We start from the raw sequence: 25,529 nt of genomic DNA, 5'->3' as shown, positions 1-25,529 counted from the left end.
CCTCCTCTAGCTTATCTCTCCATGCTTCAGGCTCACTGCCTTTATTCCTGATGAAGGGCTTTTGCCTGAAACGTTGATTTCGAAGCTCCATGGATGCTGCCTGAACTGCTGTGCTCTTCCAGCACCACTAATCCAGAATCTGGTTTCCAGCACCTGCAGTAAATGTTTTTATCTTTTTAAAATTGCACGTTTATCGTCCACCAGCAAGAAAGTCTGTTATTCAGATAACAGTTCAGTTATGTTTTTGGTGTTATTAATTGAGGAAGCAAGTAATGGCTATGGCATCACAAATATATCCGATCCTTTTCTAAACATTGTGAAATCTTTAACTTTTTTTCTGAGTCTTGGCTTAGGCTAATAAAGGCTCAGTTTAGGATCAGTGTCAGCTCAACGTGTGCTCAAACCTAGGAATGGGACTGAGCACTTTTCAGACACTGCAGGTTTAACATGCAGCTAACCTGATTCTTTGTTAAACCAGAATCATTTCATCACTCTAAATCTTCCACTGTGTTGCTGCATACTCAGTACAAGCACAGGGGAGAAAATAGTACTCAAAAAGCTTAAACTGTCATAAAGTATTAAAGGTTATTTATGCAGTTAATGACTCCAGTAGTGAAATAAATTGACCTTCTCCAATACACTTTGACTGTTATTGACCACAAACTACAAAGTGATAGATACGTGTTGCTCTGGGACAATTCCTTTTCTTCCACTGGCTTTTTAAAAATCATTTGTACCCAGTCTCTCCTTGTGTTTATTATCGTCGACCCTTATTCGATGCTCTTTGTGTAGGGTTTCAGCTTGCCACACAACCTCTGAGTCAAGGTTATGGTGATAAATTCTACTGTATTGTCATTTCTATTCTGAGGAAATTGGTTTGGTGCTTTCACATTGAAGGGAGATAATTTGCTGCAGTCTTTCAAATGGATTAGAAATGGATTGAAGTTAGAGTTCATGCCTCCCATTACACTCCGCAAAGAGAAGTGTCTTAAGGCAGTGTACACACTCCAACCTTCATTATGTGCACTTAATACCTTTCTTTTTGTCATTTAATGAAATTTTCCACAGAAACATGTCTTGCTAACTAAAGCCTTTAGATTGCAAAACGTGTTTTCATGGAAGAGAAATTACAGGACGTGCCATGTCGAGGGCGGGAGAACTTTCCAAGTGCATGCCCTTTCTATTATTTCATTAGGTTTCTATTCTCTTGTATCTATAAGGCTCATTTAGAAATTCATTCCCTGAATTAGGGTGGTAATTTAGTGAAGTAGTTGACACTTGTTCGAATGAAAAGTAATGCTCTGCTTCAGAATGCCTGAATTCTTGTGTCCTTGTCAAAGTAGTCTAGAACACACTTAACTTAAAGGTAGTGAGCAGACTGTGTATATCATAGCATTCACAATAAATTCATTCAATGTGAAGAGTATTTGTCTCAATCTAACATTTTTTCTTAATTCAGAATCTAAGAATGTATATTGGTTATTCAACTGAGTTTGTGAACTGTGGTCAAATACAGTTAAAAATAACCAGCTACAAATTAGACAAGAGACCAAGAATAAAAAGCAACACAGTAGTGGATGATTGGAACACACTCCCAGCAGAAGTGCTTAAAGCTAAGCTTTGTAAATTTGTGCAACACTGCCAAATAAGTGACGATTTAGGAATAGAATTCATTGTTGAAAATCGTTTTTTTGATTAAAGCTGTTAAATATTCCATTGGATAAGACAAGAGGGAATTAGAAGGTTTGATTCTAAGGGGAAGATTCGAATAAGAGGAATTTTGTCTCAAAGGCATTTGGCCAGAGTTGCTTTATTTGAAAAATATCCGGGAACTTTGCTTCATTACCTTTAATCGGGGAATATGTAAAGATGACTTCAGAAAGAAAATTGAATAATATTGTTGTGATTTTGCCCTCATTATCTGTGCACTTTCCATTACCTCAGGTTTGCCTAGTTCATGATGTACATTTTAGGATTGAGATTTTATACTGCTTTTACTACAGCCTGTGGAATTTATGAAACAGAATTTTGATCAGACCACTTTGTGTTGGAGAGGAATTTGGATCAAAAAATCTTTGAACAAAATAAATGTTTTATGAAGAAAGGCACACTTTGTCAAAGCTTTTTGCTTTGTACTCATCAGAACAATTCACAAGAAATACAAGCAGTTCAAGGAAAATGACACTTTTATACTGTAAGTGAAGAGAATGCTGACTGGTTAGCATATGGACGTGTTGCTTTAGTGAATGTAGCATTTTATAACTGACAGTTAATTGCCAAGTTTTATTTAAATTGAAGCTATGTAGATCAAGGTATTACCGTGAGAAATAAACCTGGAAGTGGATGTCACATGTTTTGTTGAATTGAAACAGAAGCAAAGTATGTACATGTTCATTCTATCTGCAAAGAACTGTCCCTATGTATTAGTACACACAGTTTCTAGTATAACTGTGTCTCACTGCATGCCTGATTCACTATCTTTAATTCATTGTCAGCATAATTCTATACACTAAGAATTATTTAGAAAATCCTATATTTGAAGTTCTGCAATTGTGAGATGTTTGAATATAATCAGTACTGTGTTTGTTATGAATTGCTGAATGGATATGCTGTTTGATGCAGCACTAATCTTTGGGGCATATGACACACATACATAAGCATCATACTGACACTGAAATTCATGTATCACGTTACTCATTTGTGTGATAGGCAGAGCATTGTTTTGATCTGATGGAATCTGGTTATCAAACAGGCTGACGATTAAAGGTTCTGATTAATCTGTTCTGTCATAAGATAGTAAAGGTTTAGTCCTTTGATAACAGTTTCAGTCAGTGCCACCCAGTATAACTTGACTGGGGAAGAAGACCGTGGTACAATTGTGAGTTGATACTGGCCGTGTGCTTCGATCTTTCCTTCAGTCCATTATGATATATGGCATTGGGCAGATTAGAAACTCTATAATACTTAGGTGTTGGTCCAACACGAAGCAATGCAATATATGAAATTCACTAGTAGCTTTGAAGTGTGTTCACTTTTGTCCATATTTAGTTAGGTATTTGCCAGTGACTTGACAATGTCTGCAGTCTGAATGTCAAAAGTCACATGATTTGTGGTAGCCACCTTAACAGGGAGAAAGTGGGGACCGCAGATGCTGGAGATCAGAATTGAGAGTGTGGTGCTGGAAAAGCACAGCAGGTCAGGCAGCATCCAAGGAGTAGGGGAATCGACGTTTCAGGCATAAGCTCTTCATCAGGGCTTATGTCCGAAACTTCGATTCTCCTACTCCTTGACTGCTGCCTGACCTGCTGTGCTTTTCCAGCACCACACTCTCGGCTAGCCACCTTAACAGCCTGTTTGTGTCCCTTTGTTTTTAAAAATGACGGTTTAATATATTTCATACTTGTAATGGGAATGAGACAAGCTATCATTATTCCAATCCCTTGGTTAAATTCCTATCTTGCAGTTACTTCAAGTTAGCTGTTATCTTCTTAATATCAATTAGAGATTAGATTAAATCGTTTACTTCACTGAAGATATATGTTATAATGTATATTACATAATTATATATACAAAGCCAGCTGAATCTTTCAATTAGCCTTCATTTTGTAACCAGCTCCTAGCTGTCCCTAACATGTATGCACCAGTGGAGTCTGTTTATTGGCTGACTTGTAATAACCTCTAACTATCCATTATGTTTTCTTGTATGAGCAGCAACTTTAAACATTTGTTAATATGTAATACAGGAAATGAAGAATGCCATACATTAGTTGCACTAATGCTTGAATAATATATTCTGTTCCATCTCAGTTTTACTATCCTGTTCTGATCAGTCGATAACCCTTCTTGGGATGGCATTTCCATCATACTAGGAACCTCTGTGGAATCTCTTCGACATGCCCCATCAATCTATCATATGCTGAAATTGGATTCTTAAGCTCTGCATCCCATGATTTGCTGTCATCTTGCAGAACATGCAAAGTGACCTAATTTTGGGTTAAACTTTGCCAGATTTTTCCTTCCACATTGAAGAATTCCCTCTAATTCAGCTGTTTCATAACTAAATTGATCCATTTTAGTATACTTGTGGGAGTTGCTGACAAGACATTTTACTGACTTGCTTTTTCATGTTTCATGCTGTAAGTTGACATTTCTGACTTGCTTAGTGGTTGTCAGCTTACAATATGGAGCCATATTTATGCTATTAAATTATTTGAATTTAATAGGGTACTAGAACTATAAGATTTAATCCATAAAGACAGATTACATAGGTTTTAAGTTTATATTTCCTTGATTATGGGGTAAACTAATTGAAATTTTTAAGATAATTAACAGATTTGATATTTTGTGTGAATAGAAAACTGTTTCAGCTGATGAGGCAATCCAGAAGAACATCCTTAAAATTTTACCTATATTGAGGTTCATAAATGATGGCAATACATACTTAAAAATATAGTGGAAATCTAGAATTTCATGTCAGTCTTATTCCACAAAAAAGTTGTTGCAAGTATATTAATGTAAATTTTCAAACTGTTATGAATAAATTAATCCATTATCATGGAATACAGAATTAAGGGATTTGGAACTCTGGCAGGTAAATACAGTTCAAATGTAGATTATCATGATCTAATTGTTTGAGCAGGTCAAAGGAATTGAAACGTCTAATCCTGCTCCTACATTTACAACCAATATGAACTCCTAAATTAGGAACAGGAGTAGGTCCTTGGGCCCCTTCAGCCAACTCCACCAATTAATAAGATTATGATGTAACCTCAAATTCATGTTCCCACCCTACCCTCCTAATCCTTGGCACTCTTACTAGCCAAGAAACTACCAACCTCCATCTGAAAAGTATTCAATAACCATGCTTCCACCATCTCAAGATAAGAGATTTTCAAAGACTCTCAATCCTCTGAGAGAAAGTATTCCTTCTCATTTCTGTGTTAAATGGGAAAGTTCTTAGGTTCAACCTATGTTCCGAGTTTTTGTCACACCCACAAGGTGAAACATCCTTGCAGAATCCAACTTTACAAGTCCTCTGAGGACCTTGTATATTTCAAACAGATCACTTCGTATCCTTCCTAATGCCAGTGAATACAGGTTCTGCTTACCCTTATAATTTAAACTCCAAAGCTCTGATATCTATCAAAAAAACCTTCTCTGAACTGCTTCATTCATTTCCTTTCTTAAAAGGAGACTAAGCTGAACACAACACCGCAAATGTGACCTCAACAAAATTGCATACTGTAACAACATGTTCTTACTCTTAATATTCCATTTCCCTTACAATAACCAACAAACTTCTGCTTTCCTTTCCAGTCATTTGCTGGATCTGTGCAATAGCCTGTTGTGATTTATACACCAGAGTACTCTAATCTGTGCAACCCAGGATTCTGGAATTTCTTTTCACTTAAATAATAAGTGATTTTTGAATTCTCCTTATTGACTGAATGTGTTTACATTTCCTCACATTATACGCCATCTGCTAATTTTTTGCCCATTCATGTAACCTATCTATATCCGTTTTGCAGACTCTCTCTATCTTTTGTATCATTAGAAAATCAGCCCCTTCATCCAAGTCATAATTGAGGCCCACAATTCATAACACTCATCAGATCCTGGCAACCCAAAAAATATTCTTTTGTTTTTATTTAACCTATTTTTCTGATCAGTCACTTCAGCGATATTATTACACACAGCTCTTGAGCAGGTAGGATTTGAACCCAAACCTCCCAGTTAGGGATAGGGCCACTACCAATATGGCACATGCTACTCTCTGCTTTCTATTAACTATCCATGCTACTGTGCTAACCCTTTGTCATGAGTACTTACTTCGTTTAGTAACCTTTGTGGCTCACATGCCTTCTAGATGTCTAGGTACAATACATTCACTGGTTTCTCTTTACCTGCATTGCTTATTACTTCCTTGAAGGACTGCAAAAAATTACTGAAACACCCATTTTCTTTTCACATGCCCATTAATGTGCCCATTTAGGACATAGATGAGGAAGAATCTTTTTTTTTCTGAATGTAGTCATTTACCGGTAGTTGTTTACTACAGAGAGCTGTAGAGATTAAGTTGTTAAGTATACAGATAAGGTCAAGTCACCATAGTCCTATGGGACCATAGGCCTCCATTCTTATCAGAGAAAGATGACTGGTGGTGGTTTAACCTGAGGGTCATCACACCTCCGGTGAGGGGAGAGGTTTCGAAAGACAATGCTTTTCTTGTAACCTCAGCTGGTGCAAGAATTGAACACGTGCTGTTGACATCCCTTAAAAGCATAAACTAGCAGTGGAGCCAGTAGAGCTAACGACCCCCTGTTAAGTGTATTTAAGGCTGAGATAGACACATTTTTAATCATTAAGGGAATCAATGTTTCTCTGGATAAGATAAGAAAGTGGAGTTGAGGATTGTCAGATGAGCTCCAAACTCTTTGAATGACTTCCTTTTTGCTCCTATGTTTTCTAGTCTTCTGACCTGCTCTTGCTGCCTGCGAGATTCATGCATGGCTTCAACTTCCAAAGTCAGACGTCAATGCATTCACATGAGTGTGGAATCTTAGAGTGACTGTGCAGCAGTGAAGCTTAGTGGGGAATGTTGGACGATATCAGGGGATTCAACAAAAGTAATACCATTGAATGTCAATGGATTTTGGTTAGGTTCTCTCTTGTCGGAGATGGCTATAGCTTGGCACTTGTGTAACATAATTGTTACTTGCCACTCAGCAGCCCAATCCTGAATGTTGAGTAGGTCTTGTTTCATATGGATACAGGCTGCTTCAGTACTTGAGTTGTAAAAGATATAGTATGTTGTTCAATCATCAGCAAACATCCCAATATATGAATTTATGATGGAGAGAATGTCATTGGTGAAGTAGTTGAGATATGTTTGGGCCTCAGGCCCTACCTTGAGGAACTTAATGTCCTGGCTCCAACAACCACAAGCATGTTCCTTCATGCTAGGTATAACTCCAACAAGCAGAAAGTTTTCCCTCAATTCCCATTGACTCCAATTTTGCTAGGTCTCCTCAATGCCATACTTGTTCAAATGATTCCTTGATTTCAAGGGCAGTCACTCCCACCTTATTTGTGGAGGTCAGTTCTTATTTTCTTAGACCAAGATTGTAATGAGTTAAGGAGATTTGAGTGGTCCTTTTCAGTTAGTTTCATATCACAGCTGAATGATTCATATTATTTGCAAATATGGAGATATTTCACTTGGACCAACTAATCACCTTTTAATCTTGTTTACCAGTTTTATTTCCTGTCTCCTCATGAAGTAGCTAACTCATGTTCGGTGTTGATGGATACTGGCAGCCCTAAAATATAAATTTTCACATGTGAACCTGAGTTATTAGTAGTGGCATAGAATTCAATTTAATGGGTATTCACTCAAATATACTTCGATTATGAGACCTTGTCAACCCACCCAAATGGGGCAATAATACCTTGAAAATGGTAGGGAAATAATATACAGAAGACTGTTCTTTAATGATCTTGGAAGTGTATGTCTCGGCCTAGACATCAGGTGAGCTTTATTGGTCCTCTTTTGGAACTTGATTTGGGATAACAGTCTCAATTTATGTCTCATCAGAAAGAATGCTGTTCTAACAGAGCGCCATTCCCTCTGTTTTCCACTGAACTTCCGTTAACCTAGCTTGTGTCCTCAGTCACTGGAATAAGATTTATAAATCCATGACCTTTTAACATCAGTGCTATGCTTGAGCCAAGGCTGGTATTTTAAAGACTAATGGTAGATCCCTTATTGCCTTTGCAGCCAAATTGAGCTGAGCATAGATGTACATCATACCTGGAATTACTGCTATTACTTAAACATTTTACCAGCTTATTCAAGCTTTCAGAAAGCAGCCTTTAATCCTTCTAAAATGTCACCCAAACCTTGAGCGAGCAACTACATTCAATAAGTTCTTCCAGTTGAGCCTTTAGACTTTATTGTATGTAGACAGTACTGCAAAAGCATATAGGCTACAAAGAGAAAGCATCTCAATCTCTCTATCTCTTCTGTAAGAAGAAATAATAGAACATCTTATGGTAGCTGTTCTCACTCACTATTTTCTTGTAATCTGTTCTCTCTGCAAATTCCCTTGTTGAAAGGAAACAAAGGAAAATCCACCTTCAGTGACGCTGAATGGGTGAATCCTTAACCAGTGAATGGAAGATTGAGAATTAGCAAATCTGATTCAAAAACCTCACGTAGCTAGCAAAGAATTAAAAAGGGTCAGAAGGAAACCAACGGAAAACAGATCATTGGTGCCTGTTATCAGTGCCAGACTGTATTTCTCTGACATGTTTTACAGTCATAACCATAGAATCATACAATTCAGAAAATGTCATTACATTTCAAGTGCTCATCCATGTACTTGTTAAAAGTTGTGAGGTTTCCCTCCTCTGTTGGCAGTGCATTCCAGATTTCTACCACCTCGTGAGTGAAAACATATTTCCTCAAATTCCCTCTCAACTTTCTGCCCTTCGCCTTAAAATCATGTCCTTTTATTATTGACCCTTCAACTAACCGGTCCAGCTGCTTCCTATCCACCCTGCCCATGCCCCTCAAACTCTTATGCATCTCACTGAGGTCTTCCTTCAGCCCTCTCTACTTTAAAGAAAACAACCTAAGCTTATCCAGCCTTTTGTCATAGCTAAAATGCTCCAATCCCAATAAAATCCTGTTGAATCTCCTCTGCACCCCATGTAGTGCAGTATTATATCTGTTTAATCTAAATGAAGATTTTAGGTTTTAGGTAGTAAAGATGTTAAGTTTTGGACTTAAAAATTAGCAATTAAATCTGTATTTTTTGCCATTGGTTATAAACAGTTTGACTATAGTCATTGTTATTTTCTTGTTAATAGAAAACCTGGTGTGAATACTCTCTTGGCCTGATTTCGACAGGTAAAATTGGGCAGTTCAATGGTTTCATCAAATTTGTGATGACTCTGACAATAGTGGGACTTGATTTCCAGCCTATTAACCCCATGAGCCATGATAAGGTAAAGAGATTGTTCTTTCCCCGATGAATCGAATTGGCCTCTATTCCCTGAAGTTTAGAATAATTGGAATTAGTCTAATTGAAAATGTAAATTTCTTTTAAGGGCCTGACACAATAAATGCTAAGAAAAATTGTTTTCCCAATTTGGGAATCTGGAAAACAGAGACCGAGTGATAGGATTACCGTTTAGGACTGTGTTGAAGAGACAATTCTTCATTCAATCTTACTGAATCTTTGGAATTTACTATCCCAAATATCTATGGATGTTCAGTTGTTGAGTGCAGTCAAGTCTGAGATTGATAGTTTTTTTTCAAAAGTGTGAAGAGAATTAATAGATGTGGGGAGAGTACAAAAAGATGGTTTTAAGGTAGAAATCAGCCATGATTTTGTTAAATAAAGATACAGGCTTGAACGACCAAATGATGCACACCTGCTCCTATTTCTTATGTTTTTATAAATTATATTGGCATACAGCAGTTTTAGTGCCTATATTAGTACTTGCTGCAGTGCGAATCAAGTGATTCATCCCACACTAGACTGAGTATTTTTCTGAAAGATATGTTCTAGTTGTATGAATGCAGGTAATAATTTTCTTCTTACTATGCACTGTCATTTTCTTTTCCATGTGCTGCAATGGCAGCAAAAATTTGAGATTTTGAATTAAAGGGATAAAAGGAAACTGCTAGAGGCACAGATCAATGGAGCACAAATTTGAGCCCGATAGAGGTAATTTGAACTGGAACAGGTTTGTTGCCAGCATCCCATCCCATTCTTGTTTTATTGAGTCTTTCTCCTTTCTTTCCTTGCAGGTCACCGCTCCTGAACCGAATGAGACTGAACAGTAATTATAGATTCCTTCAGCAGAGATGGAAAATGAAAGGCATGCGCTGCATCGGGGGAGTGCTGTACAGTGTATCTGCCAACAGGCTTTCAAAAAGCTGTGCCATTCCTATCAGAAGTGGAGTCACAAGTGCAAAGAGTACCGTAAAGTCAGGTAAAGTGACCAATTGTCCTAAAATGTATCAAATAAAAGGATATTTCAAATGAAATCTCAAATCTGATAGAATTGAAAATGTTTTTAAATTCCAGTATTGAATTTACCTCTTGTTTTTAGTTGTTTAAATGTCTTTTGCCCTGTACTGATTCCATGAGAGATTGAAAGCAAATACAAAGGACTGAAGGCTTTATTTCTTAACTGATGAGAAATCAGCAGCAACCAGAAAAGCATTGAAGGTTTTTTTTTTCCTTTTATGGCAAACTTTATCTGGAGACACTCATGCAGCTCAGAATGGTTACTAGATAGAAAGAGATCATTCGGCCTTATCTGTTTATGCTGGCTCTTTGAAAGGGAAGTTCACCTCCTCCATCATTCACTTTTTTTTAAATCTATAACTCTCCAAATGCTTGCTTTGCAGACAATAATCCATTTCCCTCACAAAAGCTTTAGTTGAATATGTTTTTGCCTATGAGACAATGCATTCCATATCCTTGCTGTGTGAAACATGTTTTTCCTCCTATTGCACTGCTTCTTTTGCTAAATATCTTAAATTTATGTTCTCAAACCTTCCACCAATGGAATCAGTTTTTCCCTAATGAGTCTTAGCCAAACCCATCATGATTTTGAATACCTCTATCAAATCTTCTCTCAATCTTCTCCAAGGAAAACAGTCCTAATTTCACCAGACCATCCAAATATCTTGAAATTCCCCATCTCTGGAAAAATTCATTTGAATATTTTTCTGCACTCTCTCCAATGTCTTCATTATGTTTGCTGAAGTATAGTGCTGAGAAATGGACAGAATATTCCAGTTGAGGCTGAGCCAGTGTTCTGATTGAATTCAACATAGTTTCTTTGCTTTTGCACCATACACCTGTATTAAAACTTACTGATTTTTAAAAAAAAATTCCTTCATGTATGCTTTATTAATTACTCCCAACCTTTACTACCACCTTTCAAGATTTATGTAATTTTGCACAACTTCCTTTGCTGCTGCAACCCTTTTACATTTATACCCTAATTTCATAATGTCTTTCAAATTCTTTCAATCAAAATCTGTCACTTAATACTTCCCTGTGTAAAATTTAAATTGCATTTGTCTTCTCATTCTGCCAACCTTATGTACCCTTCATAAAATTGTAAGAAATAATAGTTGGGTAGATAATTTGGGCCATTGAGCTTCCTCCATCATTCACTAATATTATGGGCTGATTGTTAACTTAACTCACTCTCATGCCAGCAGTTTGAAGTTCTATACTACCCTCCTCATATCCAGTCCTTGCAGGTTGAATCCTCTGCATGTTTTGAAATTGTGTGCGCACCAGGGCCTAACTGATTAATATATGTCAGAAAGAACTGGGTGCATGATTAATAGAGGTTCTCTCTAAACTGCACATCCAGTAGCAAGCTCCGTACAGGTTCTGAACTAACACTATATTTAACACTGTCTACCAATATGACATTTGGAAGTCCATGCCCATGCATTAACAAGATTTTTCCTTAACACATCTACGTTGGCTTTCCTTAATTAGTCCCCATTTGCTCAAGTGACTATTAAAGTTGTTGCAAATTATCGTTTCTGAAGACCTCCCCAACCCTGATGTTAAACTGCCTGACTAACTTGTTTAAGCAAGCTTGCAACATTTTCATTTCTCTGGTCCTCTGGCATTACACCTTAATCTAAGGAAGATTGTAAAATTGTGTTGAGTCTCACTGCAATTTGCAGTAGTTACACTACTCCATAGGTCACAACATAATTTTAATTGTTTTACCTGGTTATCGATATGGCCAATTGTATGTTTCCTCTATATAAGACTTAAGATAAAAAGATAACCCGGGCTTTGTGAATGGGATAATGATAACATTGTGTTAATTCAACACTTCAGGCTCTGGGATAGTCAGTTTGAATCCCACTGATGGGTTATAGATATTTGCGTATGATAAAATCTGGTGTTAAAACCTAGTCTAATGGCGACTGTGAAACCAATTTGATTGTTGCAAAAATCCATTTGCTTCAGTAACCTTCTACAGGAAAGGAAGTCTGCATCTTTACTTCCTCTGACCTCCGTGTGACTCGAGACCCAAAGTAACTCTTAATTCCTTGATGCAATTAGTGATAGGCATTTGATCAAATCCCAAAGAACAGTGATGCTGGAAATCAGAAACAAAAACCTTTCTGAAGCAGGGTCACTGGACTCAAAATGTTAACTCTGCTTCCTGTCCATAGATGGTGCACGAACTGCTAAGTTTTTCCAGCCGTCTTTGGCCAAATGGATTCAAAAACAATCATTTTGACTGCTCTGTGGATCATGGACCCATGCTTTCAATGGTTCACCTTGTAAAAAGTGGTAGCATTGTTGTCACATCACTGGGTTTATATTCCAGAAGCCTAGGCAAATATTTTGGAGACATGAGCTTGAATTCCACCATGGCAGATGGTGATAGTTGCATGCAACAAAATATGGAATTAAAAGCTAGTCTAATGGTGACCATGTTGTTTGTTGTAAAAATTCATCTCATTTAGGAAAGGAAATCTACCATCGTTATCTGGTTTCCACACCCACAGCCAATGTGATTCACACTTAACTGACCTTTGAACTGGCCCCAGATAACCATCTTTGAGGAGAAAGTGAGGTCTGCAGATGCTGGAGATCAGAGATGGAAATGTGTTGCTGGAAAAACGCAGCAGGTCAGGCAGCATCTAGGGAACAGGAGAATCGACGTTTCGGGCATTAGCCCTTCTTCAGGAATGAAAGTTTCCTCATTCCTGAAGAAGGGCTAATGCCCGAAACGTCGATTCTCCTGTTCCCTAGATGCTGCCTGACCTGCTGCGTTTTTCCAGCAACACATTTCCATCCCAGATAACCATCTATTATACATACTCGAGTAAAAGCCAATCTCATGTAAAAGTTGATTCCCTAGTTTTGCCCAAAAAATCTGAAACTTTCCATATATCACATGTAAAAGTTGACACAAATTCTTCACAGATAACAGATCAACGTTTGTGAGTCAAGGTATTATCCTGTACATAAATGTTATGAAGAGGAAATTGATTTTTTTTTGTGCTAATATGTGTTTTGATGTACAATTCACAGATATGTTAGGCTAAGGATTTCTTAAGTTCATTATTAAAGGAGCGCTATAATTAATATAATTAGTGTTCACTTTTTGTATGGTTGCCCGCTCCACTCTAGGTCTCTACCCTGCTCACCATCCTGCTGCCTTTGAGACTCCAGCCCGCTGGCCATCCTGCTCCGCTCCGGGTCTCCAGCCCGCTGGCTGTCCCGCTCTGCTCTAGATCTCCAGGGTGCTGGCCGTCCTGCTCTGCTGGGACTCCAGCCCGCTTGCTGTCCCGTTCTGTTTGGGATTCCAGCCTGCTGGCCGTCCCGCTGTGCTCCGGGTCTCCCAGCCCGCTGGCCGTCCCGCTGTGCTCCGGGTCTCCCAGCCCCTGTGCTCCGGGTCTCCGGCCCGCTGGCCGTCCCGCTGTGCTCCGGGTCTCCGGCCCGCTGGCCGTCCCGCTGTGCTCCGGGTCTCCGGCCCGCTGGCCGTCCCGCTGTGCTCTGGGTCTCCTGCCCGCTGGCCGTCCCGCTGTGCTCTGGGTCTCCGGCCCGCTGGCTGTCCCGCTGTGCTCCGGGTCTCCCAGCCCGCTGGCCGTCCCACTCTTCTCCAGGTCTCCAGCCCGCTGGCCGTCCCGCTGTGCTCCGGGTCTCCAGCCCGCTGGCCGTCCCGCTGTGCTCTGGGTCTCCTGTCCGCTGGCCGTCCCGCTGTGCTCTGGGTCTCCGGCCCGCTGGCCGTCCCGCTGTGCTCCGGGTCTCCGGCCCGCTGGCCGTCCCGCTGTGCTCCGGGTCTCCGGCCCGCTGGCCGTCCCGCTGTGCTCCGGGTCTGCCCGCTGGCCGTCCCGCTGTGCTCCGGGTCTCCGGCCCGCTGGCCGTCCCGCTGTGCTCCGGGTCTCCGGCCCGCTGGCCGTCCCGCTGTGCTCCGGGTCTCCGGCCCGCTGGCCGTCCCGCTGTGCTCCGGGTCTCTGGCCCGCTGGCCGTCCCGCTGTGCTCCGGGTCTCCGGCCCGCTGGCCGTCCCGCTGTGCTCCGGGTCTCCAGCCCGCTGGCCGTCCCACTGTGCTCCGGGTCTCCAGCCCGCTGGCCGTCCCGCTGTGCTCTGGGTCTGCAGTCCACTCCAATGTGTTGTGAGCTTTTTCATTATTTGTTTAGAGATCAGTTGGGCTTCTGCTAATGATACAATATGAATTTTGACAGGCCCCTCAAAAGTAGTATCCATGTTGACCCCATAAATTTAACCTTAAATATTCTAAAAATTTGACTTTTACATGATATATACGGTAGTTCAAGGACAATTAGGGATAGGCAACAAGTGCTTGCTTTGCACACATATATCTGTGAAAGAATAAAGCACAAAAACCTATTCAGTATTTCTTCCTTATAAATTTTAAATCCATGAACTGTCTAAATTACTACTTCTTTCACTGTGGTCCATTTACTTTGCACCTGCCATTGCCAAAAAAGTACCAAGTGTTCGTTTAATTCCTCGATTATGCCCCCTGGTTTTCTACAAGCATTCCCTTTTTGGCTTCTAATTGCTCCCACTCTTCCTTCTACCACTTCTTTTCTGTACGAAGATTTTTGGACTCTCCTTTATGTTTGCTCACAATCTCTCTTCTTACTGTCTCCTTGCTTCCATTATTTGCTTTTCCAATTCCCCTCAGAACCTTCTATATTCAGCATAGTCATTCAGCATTGGCAATTGTTTTTCAAGCAGCAGGAAGTGCAGGAGCGTCGAATAGGAATCTTGTCTGGAAGGTGAGGAAAAAGGTTTAAAAATTCACCTCTAGTATTGGGGCCTGCCAAAGTCGTTCCAGCAGCATGTTGTCGGAGAGGTCACGACGTTACATGTTTGGGCAGTTGCAGCCCCAAGTCATGGTCCAATAGACACCACTGACATAGGTAGGGAGAAAGGTGGGGATCTAAGGCAGAAGTTCAGGGAGCTAGGTTGGAACCTTAGAGCCAGAACAAACAGATTTGTTATCTGTGCCATGTGCTAGTGAAGCAAAGAACAGGGAGAGAGCGGAGCTGAACACATGGCTGCAGGGATGGTGCAGGTGGGAGGGTTTTGGATTCTTGGATAATTGAAGCTGTTTCTGGGGAAGGTGGGACCTCTACAAACAGGATGGTCTTCACGTGAACCAGAAAGGTACCAATGTCCTGGGGGAGGGGGGGGTGGAATTTGCTAATGCTCCTTGGCAGGATTTAAACTAATGCAGCAGAGGGATGGGAACCTGAATTGTAGTTCCAGTGTACAGGAGATTGAGAGGGTATTGAGGCCAGGGATAGGTTTACAAGGTCATGAGAGGGCACCGGCAACCAGGATGTCATTTGAAATATAATTCAATGCCAGGAGCATCCGGAATAAGGTAGGTGAACTTACAGCATGGGTTGGTACCTGGGATTTCGATATTGTGGCCATTTTAGAGATATGGCTAGAGGAGGGACAGGAATGGTTGTTGCAATTCCAGGATTTAGATGTTTCAGAGATGATGGTAAAAGAGGGGGGTTGTTTGGCATTGTTAATCAAGGGTAGTGTTACAGCAGCTGAGGGAACGTTTGAGGACTCATCCACTGTGGTAGTTTGGGCTGAGGTTAGAAACAAGAAAGGAGAGATTACCTTCATGGGAGTTTTCTATAGGCCTCCAAATTGTTCCAGGATGAGGAGGAAAGGATAACGACGATGATTCTCAATAGGAACAAGAGTAGCAGGCTAGTTATTTTAGGATTTTTAACTTCCCCCATATTGATTGGGATTACTATAGTTCAAGTAGTTTAGATGGGTCAGTTTTTGTTCAACGTATGCAGAAGGGTTTTCTGACATCGTATGTTGACAGGCCAACAAGGGGCAATGCCATATTGGATTTGGTACTGGGGCTTGATCCCGGCGAGGTGTGAGATTTGGATAGTTGAGCACTTTGACAATAGTGACCATAATTCGGTTATGTTTACAATAACAATGCGCAGGGATAGGTATAGAGAGGGAAAGAGGTATAACTGGGAGAAAGGCAATTATGATGCGATTAGGCAAGATTTAGGATCATAAGATGGGGAAGGAAACTGCAGGGCATGGACACACTTGAAATGTGGAGCTCATTCAAGGAACAGCTATTGCAAGTCCTTGATAAGTATATACCTATCAGGCAGGGAGGTAATTGTTGAGAGAGGGAGCCGTAGTTTACTAAAGAAGTTGAAGCTCCTGTCAAGAGGAAGAAGAAGGCTTATGTGAGGATGAGGCGGGGGCTTGAGAGTTATAAGTTAGCCAGAAAAGATCCAAAGAGAGGGCTAAGAAGAGTCAGGAGGGGATATGAAATGTTGTTGGTGGATAGGAGCAAGGAAAACCCTAAGGCCTTCTGTAGATATATCAGAAATAAAAGAATGACCAGACTAAGATTAGGGCCAATCAAAGATAGTAGTGGAAAGTTGTGTGTGGAATCTGAGGACATAGGGGAAGTGCTTAATGAATACTTTTCGTTAGTATTCACATTGGAAAAGGGCAATGTTAGTGACAATACGGAGATACAGGCTCCAAGATTATATGGGATTGGAGTTGACAAAGAGGAGATTTTAGCAATTTTGGAAGATCTGAAAATAGATAAGATCCCTGGGCTGGATGGAATTTATCCTTGGATTCTCTGGGAAGCCAGGGAGGATATTGCAGAGTCTTTGGCTTCAATCTTTATGTCATCATTGTTGACAGGAATAGTGCCAGAAGACTGGAGGGAAGCAAACGTTGTTCCCTTGTTCAAAAAAATGAGTAGTGACAACCCTGGTAATTATAGGCTGGTGAGCCTTACTTCAATTGTGTGTAAGGTGTTGGAAAGGTTATAAGAGAATTTATAATCATCTGGAAAGGAATAATTTGATTAAGGATAGTTAACACGGTTTTGTGAAGGGTAGGTCGTGCCTCACTAACCCTATTGAGTTCTTCGAGAAGGTGACAAAACAGATGGATGAAGGTAGAGTGGTTGATAAGGTTCCACATGGTAGGCTATTGCATAAAATACGGAGTTTCAGGATTGAAGGTGGTTTAGCAATTTGTGTCAGAAATTGACTAGCTGAAAGAAAACAAAGTGGTGGTTAATGGAAAATGTTACCAGTGATGTGCCGCAAGGATCTGTTTTGGGCCACTGCTGTTTGTCATTTTTATCAATGATCTGTATGTGGGCGAAGAAGGATGGATTAGTAAATTTGCAGATGACACTAAGGTAGGCAGAGTTGTGGATAGTGTCGAAGGTTGTTGTAGGTTACAGAGGGACATAGATAAGATGCAGAGCTAGGCTGAGAAGTGGCAAATGGAGTTTAATGCGGAAAAGTGTGAAGTAGTTCACTTCGGAAGAAATAACAAGAATGCAGAGTACTGGGCTATTGGTAAAATTCTTGTCAGTGTAGATGAACAGAGAGATCTCAGTGTGCTGGTGCATAAATCCCTGAAAGTTGCCCCCCAGGTTGATATGGTTGTTAAGAAGGCATATGGTGTGTTGCTGTTTGTTGGTAGGGACTTGAGCTTCAGAGCCATGAGGCCGCACCTGGAGTATTGCGTACAGTTCTAGTCATCGCATTATAGGAAGGATGTGGAAGGTTTGGAAAGGATTCGGAGGAAATTTATTAGGATGTTGCTGGTATGGAAGGAAGGTCTTACGAGGAAAGGCTGAGGGAACTGAGACTGTTTTCATTGGAGAGAAGAAAGTTGAAAAGTGACTTAATCAAGACATATAAGATAATCCGAGGGTTAGCTAGGGTGGACAATGAGAACTTTCTTTCCACAGATGGTGAAGGCTAACACAGGGAACATAGTTTTGAATTAAGGGGTGATAGATATGGGACAGATATTAGGGGTAGTTTCTTCACTCAGAATAGTAGGAGTGTGGAACTGCCTGCCTGCAGCAATAGTAGACTTGCTGACATTAAGGGCATTTAAATGGGCATTGGACATATGTATGGATAATAATGGAATGGTGTAGGTTAGATGGGCATCAGATTATTTTCACAGGTTGGCACAACATCATGGGCCGAAGGGCCTGTACTGCACTGTAACATTCTATGTTCTATAGTCTTCAGTTTTATTTACCCAAATGACATTGGTCATGAGTACATCTTTTCTTCATCTGAATCTTTATACTTCAGGGAGTTCTGGATTTATTTTCACTACGTTTCCTCTTTATGGAAAAGTTTTCACTATCTTTCCCCTTAGCTGTGCCTGAACCTTCTCTTCTTTAAAGGGAACTTTCGACAGTTACCTTCTTGCCTACCAACATTGATGAAGGGCTTTTGCCCAAAACGTCGATTTTGCTGCTTCTCAGATGCTGCCTGAACTGCTGTGCTCTTCCAGCACCACTAATCCAAAAACCAACATTTAATGACAATTTATCTCGGTCCAATTCATTCTTACTACATTGAAGTTGGGTTTCCCCATTTAATTATTCTTTTACTGGATCATTTCTTGCCATTTTCTATTGCCAACCTGTACTTCCAATGAATGTCACCTAAATGTTGTTGTACTGACCATCTCGTTTCCACGAATCAGATCTTGAGGTATCTCGTATCGTGTTGGATTCACAAATAAACAAGATTTGGTACAGGACACTCCTAAACCAGATGGGTGTTTTCAAATCAATAATCAATGTCATTCCCCTTAAGTATCTCACTATGTCTCTCCCCATCTTTGAGTCCCCTGAGTCAATTGGGGTGCCACATACTTGGATCTTGCTATACTCCCTAAATGAAACAATACAGGTGTCAGTGTTGGGACCCCAACAGTTTATGTTTAATATTAACTATCTGGATGAAGGAACTAGGGCATTGTTGCTAAGTTTGCAGATGACACATAGGTGGAGGAGTGTGTAATGTTGAGGATGTGGGGAAACTGTAGTAGGACTTGGACAGGCTAGGAGAGTGGGCAAAGAAATAGCCGATGCAATACAATGTGGGAAGGTGTATGGTTCTGCCCTTTGATAGGTAGAACAGAGGCATATACTAGTTTCTAAACAGGGAAAGGCTTTGGAAATCTGAAGCAGAAAGGGACTAAGCAGTTCCAGTTCAGGTAAAAATGTCAATTCATTTGCCAGTTAGGAGGAAAATGCAATGTTAGCATTCATTTCAAGAGGGCTAGAATACAAGAATAGAGATGTACTGCTGACGCTGTATAAGGCTGAAGTTAGACCATGTACATACATACGGAAAATAGTGAGAAGTTTTAACTCCAACCCTATTATATCTAAGGGAGGATGTGCTGGCCTTGGAGGGGGGTGGTCAAGAACAGTTTTATAAGAATCATCTTGAGGGTGAAAGCCTTGTCATTTGAGGAGCACTTAGAACAAAGAACATAGAAAAGTACAGCACAGAACAGGCCCTTTGGGCCATGATATTGTGCCAAGGATTATTCCTAATCTTTAAAATAAAATAACCTAACCTACACACCCCTCAATTCACTACTGTCCACGTAAATGTCCAGCAGTCGCTTAAATGTCCCTAATGATTCTGCTTCCACCACTGCCGTTGGCAACGCGTTTCATGCATTCACAACTCTGTGTGAAGAATCTACCTCTGACGTCTCCTCTATATCTTCCTCCTAATATCTTAAAACTATAACCCCTCATGCCAGTCAATGCTGCCCTGGGGAAAAGTCTCTAGCTATTGACTCTATCCATGCCTCTCATTACCTTGTATACCTAGATCAGGTCACCTCTCTTCCTCCTCCTCTCCAGAGCTTAGTCAACCTTTCTTCGTAATACAAGCCTTCCAGTCCAGGCAGCATCCTGGTAAACCTTCTTTGCACCCTGTCCAAAGCCTCTATAGCTTTCCAATAAAGTTGAGGACTCTGAATCTGTACTTGATGGAGTTTACAAGGTTGAGGGGGCTGGTGGGAATCTCATTGAAACCTACAGATTATGAGATGCCTGGATAGAGGAGACATGAAGAGGATGTTTCCACTTGACAAAGAGACTAGAACCAGAGGACACAACCTTGGAGTGAAGGGATGACCCGTTAGAACTGAGTTGAGGAGAAATTTCTTCAACTAGAAGGTGGTGAATCTGTGGAACTCATTGCTGTAGAAGACTGTAGAGGCCAAGTCATTGAATATTTAAGACAGAGATCGGTTTTTGATTACTAAGGAGATCAGTTGTTACAGGGAAAAGGAAGGAGAATGGATTTGAGAAATGCATCAGCCATGATTGAATGGTGAAATAGACTTGATGGGCCAAATGGTCTAATTTTGCTCCTATATTTTATAAATCTTTTCATGTTAGTAAAACTTGCTATTTAAACAGAAAAGGCTCACCAGTTTCTCACTTCCCTTCTGTTGTTGACACTTGTGTAAAGAAGCTTACTTGAATGCTTTACTTAAAATTTTAAATGGTTTATGCAGACTATTAGAATGTTAAACATTTAATTCAAGATATGGTGACCATGTATCCTCATAATTACTTGAGATAGGTTTCCTTCGAAAATCTGATGAAATATTTATGTTGTTCTTACGTACGCCTCCCTGATTATCAAAAAATCACATGTATGGAGCAGGCTGTCTGCAATTTAGATTGATCCATTACCCTCTTCAAACTCTTTTTTTCCTTGAGAACAACACTTCCACCTCCCTGATTCTGGGATATTGATTGAATTATCCCTGTTTTATTTCCATTCCCTCAACAGAAGATAGTGAGTAAATACTGTAGGGATGTGTGATAGTTATCAAAGCTCACATAAAGCAAGTGGAAAGGCCTTTTATAAAAAATAAAACCATTGTTCCTATGTTTGCTTTTCTTCTCATTGCCCCTACAATAATGGGTTTAAAATTTGGGAAGAAGCACAGCCACTCACCCATCTGTGATGCAGTATATTGCGCCAGCACTGAGAAGAGCCCCTTAAGCAAGACATGAATTGGAATTCTGCCCCTGAACAAGCATTAATCTGAACCCAGATCTCATAAGAATCATTAGAACTTACATTGCCTCGAGCTGAACTAGATTCACCGAGGAATACTATGCACTATTAAATTCATCTCTTTTCTTTTCCCTCATTAACTAATTAACGTTACATTTAGCTCTTCACCCACTTAATTTAACATATGGTGTGTTGTGCAGACTTGTGGAACATGGTTTGCATCCCACTTTGCTGCTCAAGAATTATCAGCTCAGCTCACTCAAGAGATTAAATTGTTTCTCATGGGTTCTGTAGTATATCCTCCATCTCTTTAGTTGTTCAGTCTCCTGAGAGATAGCAAAGAGCTGTAGGTAAAACTGTGGTTACTTGCCTTAGAAAATTAAATGAATTGTGGAAGAGTCTGTGATAATAGAAATTGTGCACAGTACATTGGATAGAATAGCTTTTCCCTGTTCCAAGCCTGTGATTTTGTGTTAAAGTGAAGGAAATTGCTGTAGGGTTTTTTTTATTCCCAAAGTATTTCAGGGATTTATAGAAGCTTTACTGATTGTTAAAAATTGGAATTTCTACTACAGTGACCTGTCGTATGCTGTTTCATTTCTGCTGGCTACTTAATGAAGTCAGTGATTAGAAATTCATCCCACAGAGTTTCAGCTGAACCAGATGGGCACCAAAATTTTTAAAATTGCTCTAAGAATCGACCTGGACTTAACCATTGTAAGTAGGTCATGATAATGGCTGTTTTACATATGATAAAAATTTTAGGGATGTCTAAAATAATCTGTTAGGTTCAGTTCCATAAAACATTCCTATAAGTAGTCTTCTATTCCCCGTGATCAGGCTTTTATGTTTATAACCTATTATCTAGTACAGCATGGTTCGCAACAGTAAACCTCTCATATTTAAGGCTGAGATAGATATATATTTGATAAGTAGGTGGCATCGGGTGTTTCAGGGAAGAAAAGTGGACATAAGCGATGTTGGATCAGCAATTATCCTATTGAATGACAGAAAGCTCGAGGCCTACTCCTGTTCCTAATTCTTATGGTCTCTTAATCTTACATAGACTCTGGAAACACTCGCGATTTTGGTATTTCACCTACTTTGCAGAAGATGGACAATTAAACAATATGAAGGAAGAAAGTTAATTAGAGTCATAGAGTCATATAGCACGGAAACAGATACTTCGGTCCAATTTATCCTTGCCAACCAAGTTTCCCAAACTAAACTGGTCCCACTTGCCTACATTTGTGGCCCATATCCCTCAAAACCTTTCCTATTCATGTACATGTCCACATGTCTTTTAAATATTGTAACTGTTCTGTTATGGACTAGGCCAGACCACTCAAAACATGCTTAAACATAATTTTGCAATTTGTTTCGGTAAGTGTACAGTCAAAGTTACCCGGATTAAGTTAGCGAGGTTGACTACCAGATTTAAGACAGACAAAACAATTTATTCACAAAATTACACAATGGATTACAAAGAACAGAATAAAGAACCCCTACAGAACTCAGTCTCTCCAAACTAGACTTAATTATGCTGTTCTGAACAGACACAACAGTCCCAAAAAGCAAACTCCCTTTAAAACCCGGTAAAAATGGAATACATGCTTACAGGTTGAAGTTGAAGGCCAGAAAGAGAAAGAGAGTGAGTTTCCACACAGCTCCCTGTTGAACTCCTCACAATTCTAAACTGCTCATCTAGAGAGCTGACCACTCCTCTTTCATTATACACGTCACTTCTAAAACAAGACCACTTTGGCCTGAAGTCTCATCTGTTTACATATAAACAAAAGGTCTCTCAAAATCCTTTTCGTCTCTGAACCAAACCAGACTGATCAGAGCCTGGCCGGGTTTATTACCCCACAGAAAAAAATCAAGGCTGTGTATCTTTGAACCAAGGAATAGCTTTTAGAAAAAAAAGTTCTAGCTTTCTGACAGTGCCTGCTTCAACGGTTTCCTCTAACCCAAGCCTTAATGTTACCCATACCTTGTTGCACGTGAACACGTACTGCTTAAGTATCAATGAATGATGCTGAACATTGTGCAGTCATCAGCAATATTCCCATGCTGACCTTATATTGGAGGGAAGGTCATTATTAAAACAGCTGAAGATGTTTGGGCCTCCTGAAGAACTCTGTGGTTATATCTATGGCTGAGATAACTGACATTCAACAACCACACTTTCCTTTGTGCTTTCAAACCAACCCAGAGTTATCTCTCGTTTCTCAGTGACTCTAATTTTGTTTGGATTCTTTGATGCCATACTAGTCGGATGCTGCCTTGATATCAAGGGTAGTCACTCTCACTTCACATGGAGTTCAGCTCTTTTGCCCATATTTGGGCCAAGGCTGCAGTGAGGTCAGGAACCTAGTCACCTTGGTAAAAACTAATCTTAGTATCAATGAGATGGAGTATAATGTGAAATTTTCAGGAAGAATGAAAAAAAGCAAATATAACTGTATGGAGGATGATGTAAAATCCCAATGTGCAAGGGTATCTAGGTGTTAAAGTGTGAGAGCTAGAAAAAGGTTAGTATGCAGGTACAACGAGCAGTTAAGAAGGATAATGGAATATTATCCTAATTGTAAACCTGATTTTTTTTTTCAAGTTTATACGTAGCATATTATCAAACAGAATAAGGTTTTCAGTGAAATTCGGTTCAGTTAAATTTACTTTTAAAAAATGCTAATGTTCATAAAAGTGGCCTTGAAACTGTTGGATTATCACTAAAAACCCAATTTGTCCACCTTACAACCTTAAGGCCTTTATGTTAATCTACTTGTATGAATACTCAAAACGGAAAGCTTCGACTGTCTCAGATTTTTTATAATAACCCATGGGATTCTAATCCAATGCTCCTGGTCTGAAAGTTGCAGAAGTTAAACTTTTTTACTGAGGAAACTGTGCTTTCCCTAAACTATTCTATACTACATGGCGAAAGTGAGGACTGTAGATGCTGGAGATTAGCGTCAATGGTGTGATGCTGGAAAAGCACAGCAGGTCAGGCAGCAACCGAAGAGCAGGAAAACCCTATAGAATTTTGCTATTCTATACTACACTTATAGGAAATAAATGATTTGCTTCTGACCCCAGGCAGATCTCCTCCAAACAGCAGAAAAACATTTAATTTCTGAATTTCCTAACGTGAAATCAGTCCTTGATTATCCTGAATCAAAAGCAAGATAATGGCCTTCAACATTTACATCCGCTGAAGCAAACTAGCACTGTCCACTTTTCGTTAACTCTCCAAGGTGTCCTGCTCTCTGATACATACTGGATTAGGTCACTCATCTGAAAGAACTGCCCTACCTGGTTATTAGTTTTCAAGCCTTCAGAAAAGTGCCATTACTTTAAAATCAAATTCTAAAAATATTATTGATACATGCCAATACATAAATCTGGCACCTTTCATCACCAATATAGATGTTGGCTTTGTTGTCCTTTGAGCAAAGGAGATCAAACAGAGGTGTACTAGCTTATGACAAAGAAAGCAGTTTTTTTTATTAGTTGTTGGTACAAGGACTAGGAGATTTAAGGCTTTGGTTATAAAATACAGGTGATTGTGAGGAAGAACTTCTTTACATAGCAAATAATGATCTGGAAATTGCTGCCCTCTGAGGATGTTAGAAAAGGAAACAAACAATAATTTCATAGAGTAATTGGATGGGCACTTGAGAGAGATAAATGTGCAAGGTTGTATAGTTAAATTGGGGAATTGAGACTGATTGGATCACACTATAGTGATCTGGTATGGACTTGTTGTGCTGAATGTACTCCTCCTCTTCTGCTATTATGACTCTGACATTCTGTCATCCCTTCCTAGCTACAGATACGTTTTGGAAAAACATACCATATTCATACATCTTTGGCCTAGATTTTGTTTTCCCATCTCACAACCACAGGCAGTTTATCTTTGTCCACCCTTTAAGCTCCAACATATACTGCTTCCCCTCCACTTCAATATTATTTTAAAAATCCATATTTTTGACCAAGCTTTAGATTATTTCTCCAAGGTCAGATACAGTGACTTTGAATCTACACTCCTATTCCATTGATTTTATTTCTCCTTCCCTATCATGTAAAATTTGTTCAAGCATTTCAAAGTCAGAGATGCTATATCACTTACTGTAACTGTAAAATTGACTAATCTGCTGATGAATGCCACTATATGACAAAGTTCCCCTCTTATGTTGCACAGTTTTCTGATCTCAACAAGCAACAATAGAAAGAGGAAATAAAAGTCAGCTAGGTTTATGTCACCAAACAATTACCTAGAAATTCATATGGAAATGACCTTTATTCTAGCTTTTACACTACAGTTGAGCTAATTTGAAGACAATGTGGGCTTGTTAAACTTAGCAAGCAGAAAAGCCCATTTCCTAACAACTCCCAGTGTCGTTATATCAGTGAGGGTGGCTTTGGGCTTTTACATGGATGGTTAACACTCACTAAAGAACCTAATCTTCCTGCCAATGTGATTTAATCAGCAATGGGAGAGACCCAACACTGAGCACTCGTTCAGCAGGCTTCTCCATTTTGGCCTTAGTGTTGTGCAGAAGGTCCTCATGAAACTCCTGTTCTCC

The 25,529-nt window shown here is 39.9% G+C and overlaps 1 protein-coding gene across 1 annotated transcript in view; it reads left to right on the top strand.

Moving 5' to 3' along the window:
- zc3h3 (zinc finger CCCH-type containing 3) overlaps positions 1-25,529 on the top strand; it is a 275,802-nt gene that overhangs the window by 130,658 nt on the left and 119,615 nt on the right. Inside the window, exon 5 of the mRNA XM_043687898.1 lies at positions 9,818-10,002. Within this exon, the coding sequence (XP_043543833.1) occupies positions 9,818-10,002 (185 nt within the window). The remainder of the gene's footprint in view (positions 1-9,817; positions 10,003-25,529) is intronic.

This window comes from Chiloscyllium plagiosum, chromosome 4, assembly GCF_004010195.1.
Source record: "Chiloscyllium plagiosum isolate BGI_BamShark_2017 chromosome 4, ASM401019v2, whole genome shotgun sequence".
In the NCBI taxonomy this organism is placed as follows: domain Eukaryota; kingdom Metazoa; phylum Chordata; class Chondrichthyes; order Orectolobiformes; family Hemiscylliidae; genus Chiloscyllium; species Chiloscyllium plagiosum.
The sequence above is the reverse complement of the archived record's forward strand: the minus strand, read 5'-3'. Positions and strand labels throughout refer to the sequence as shown.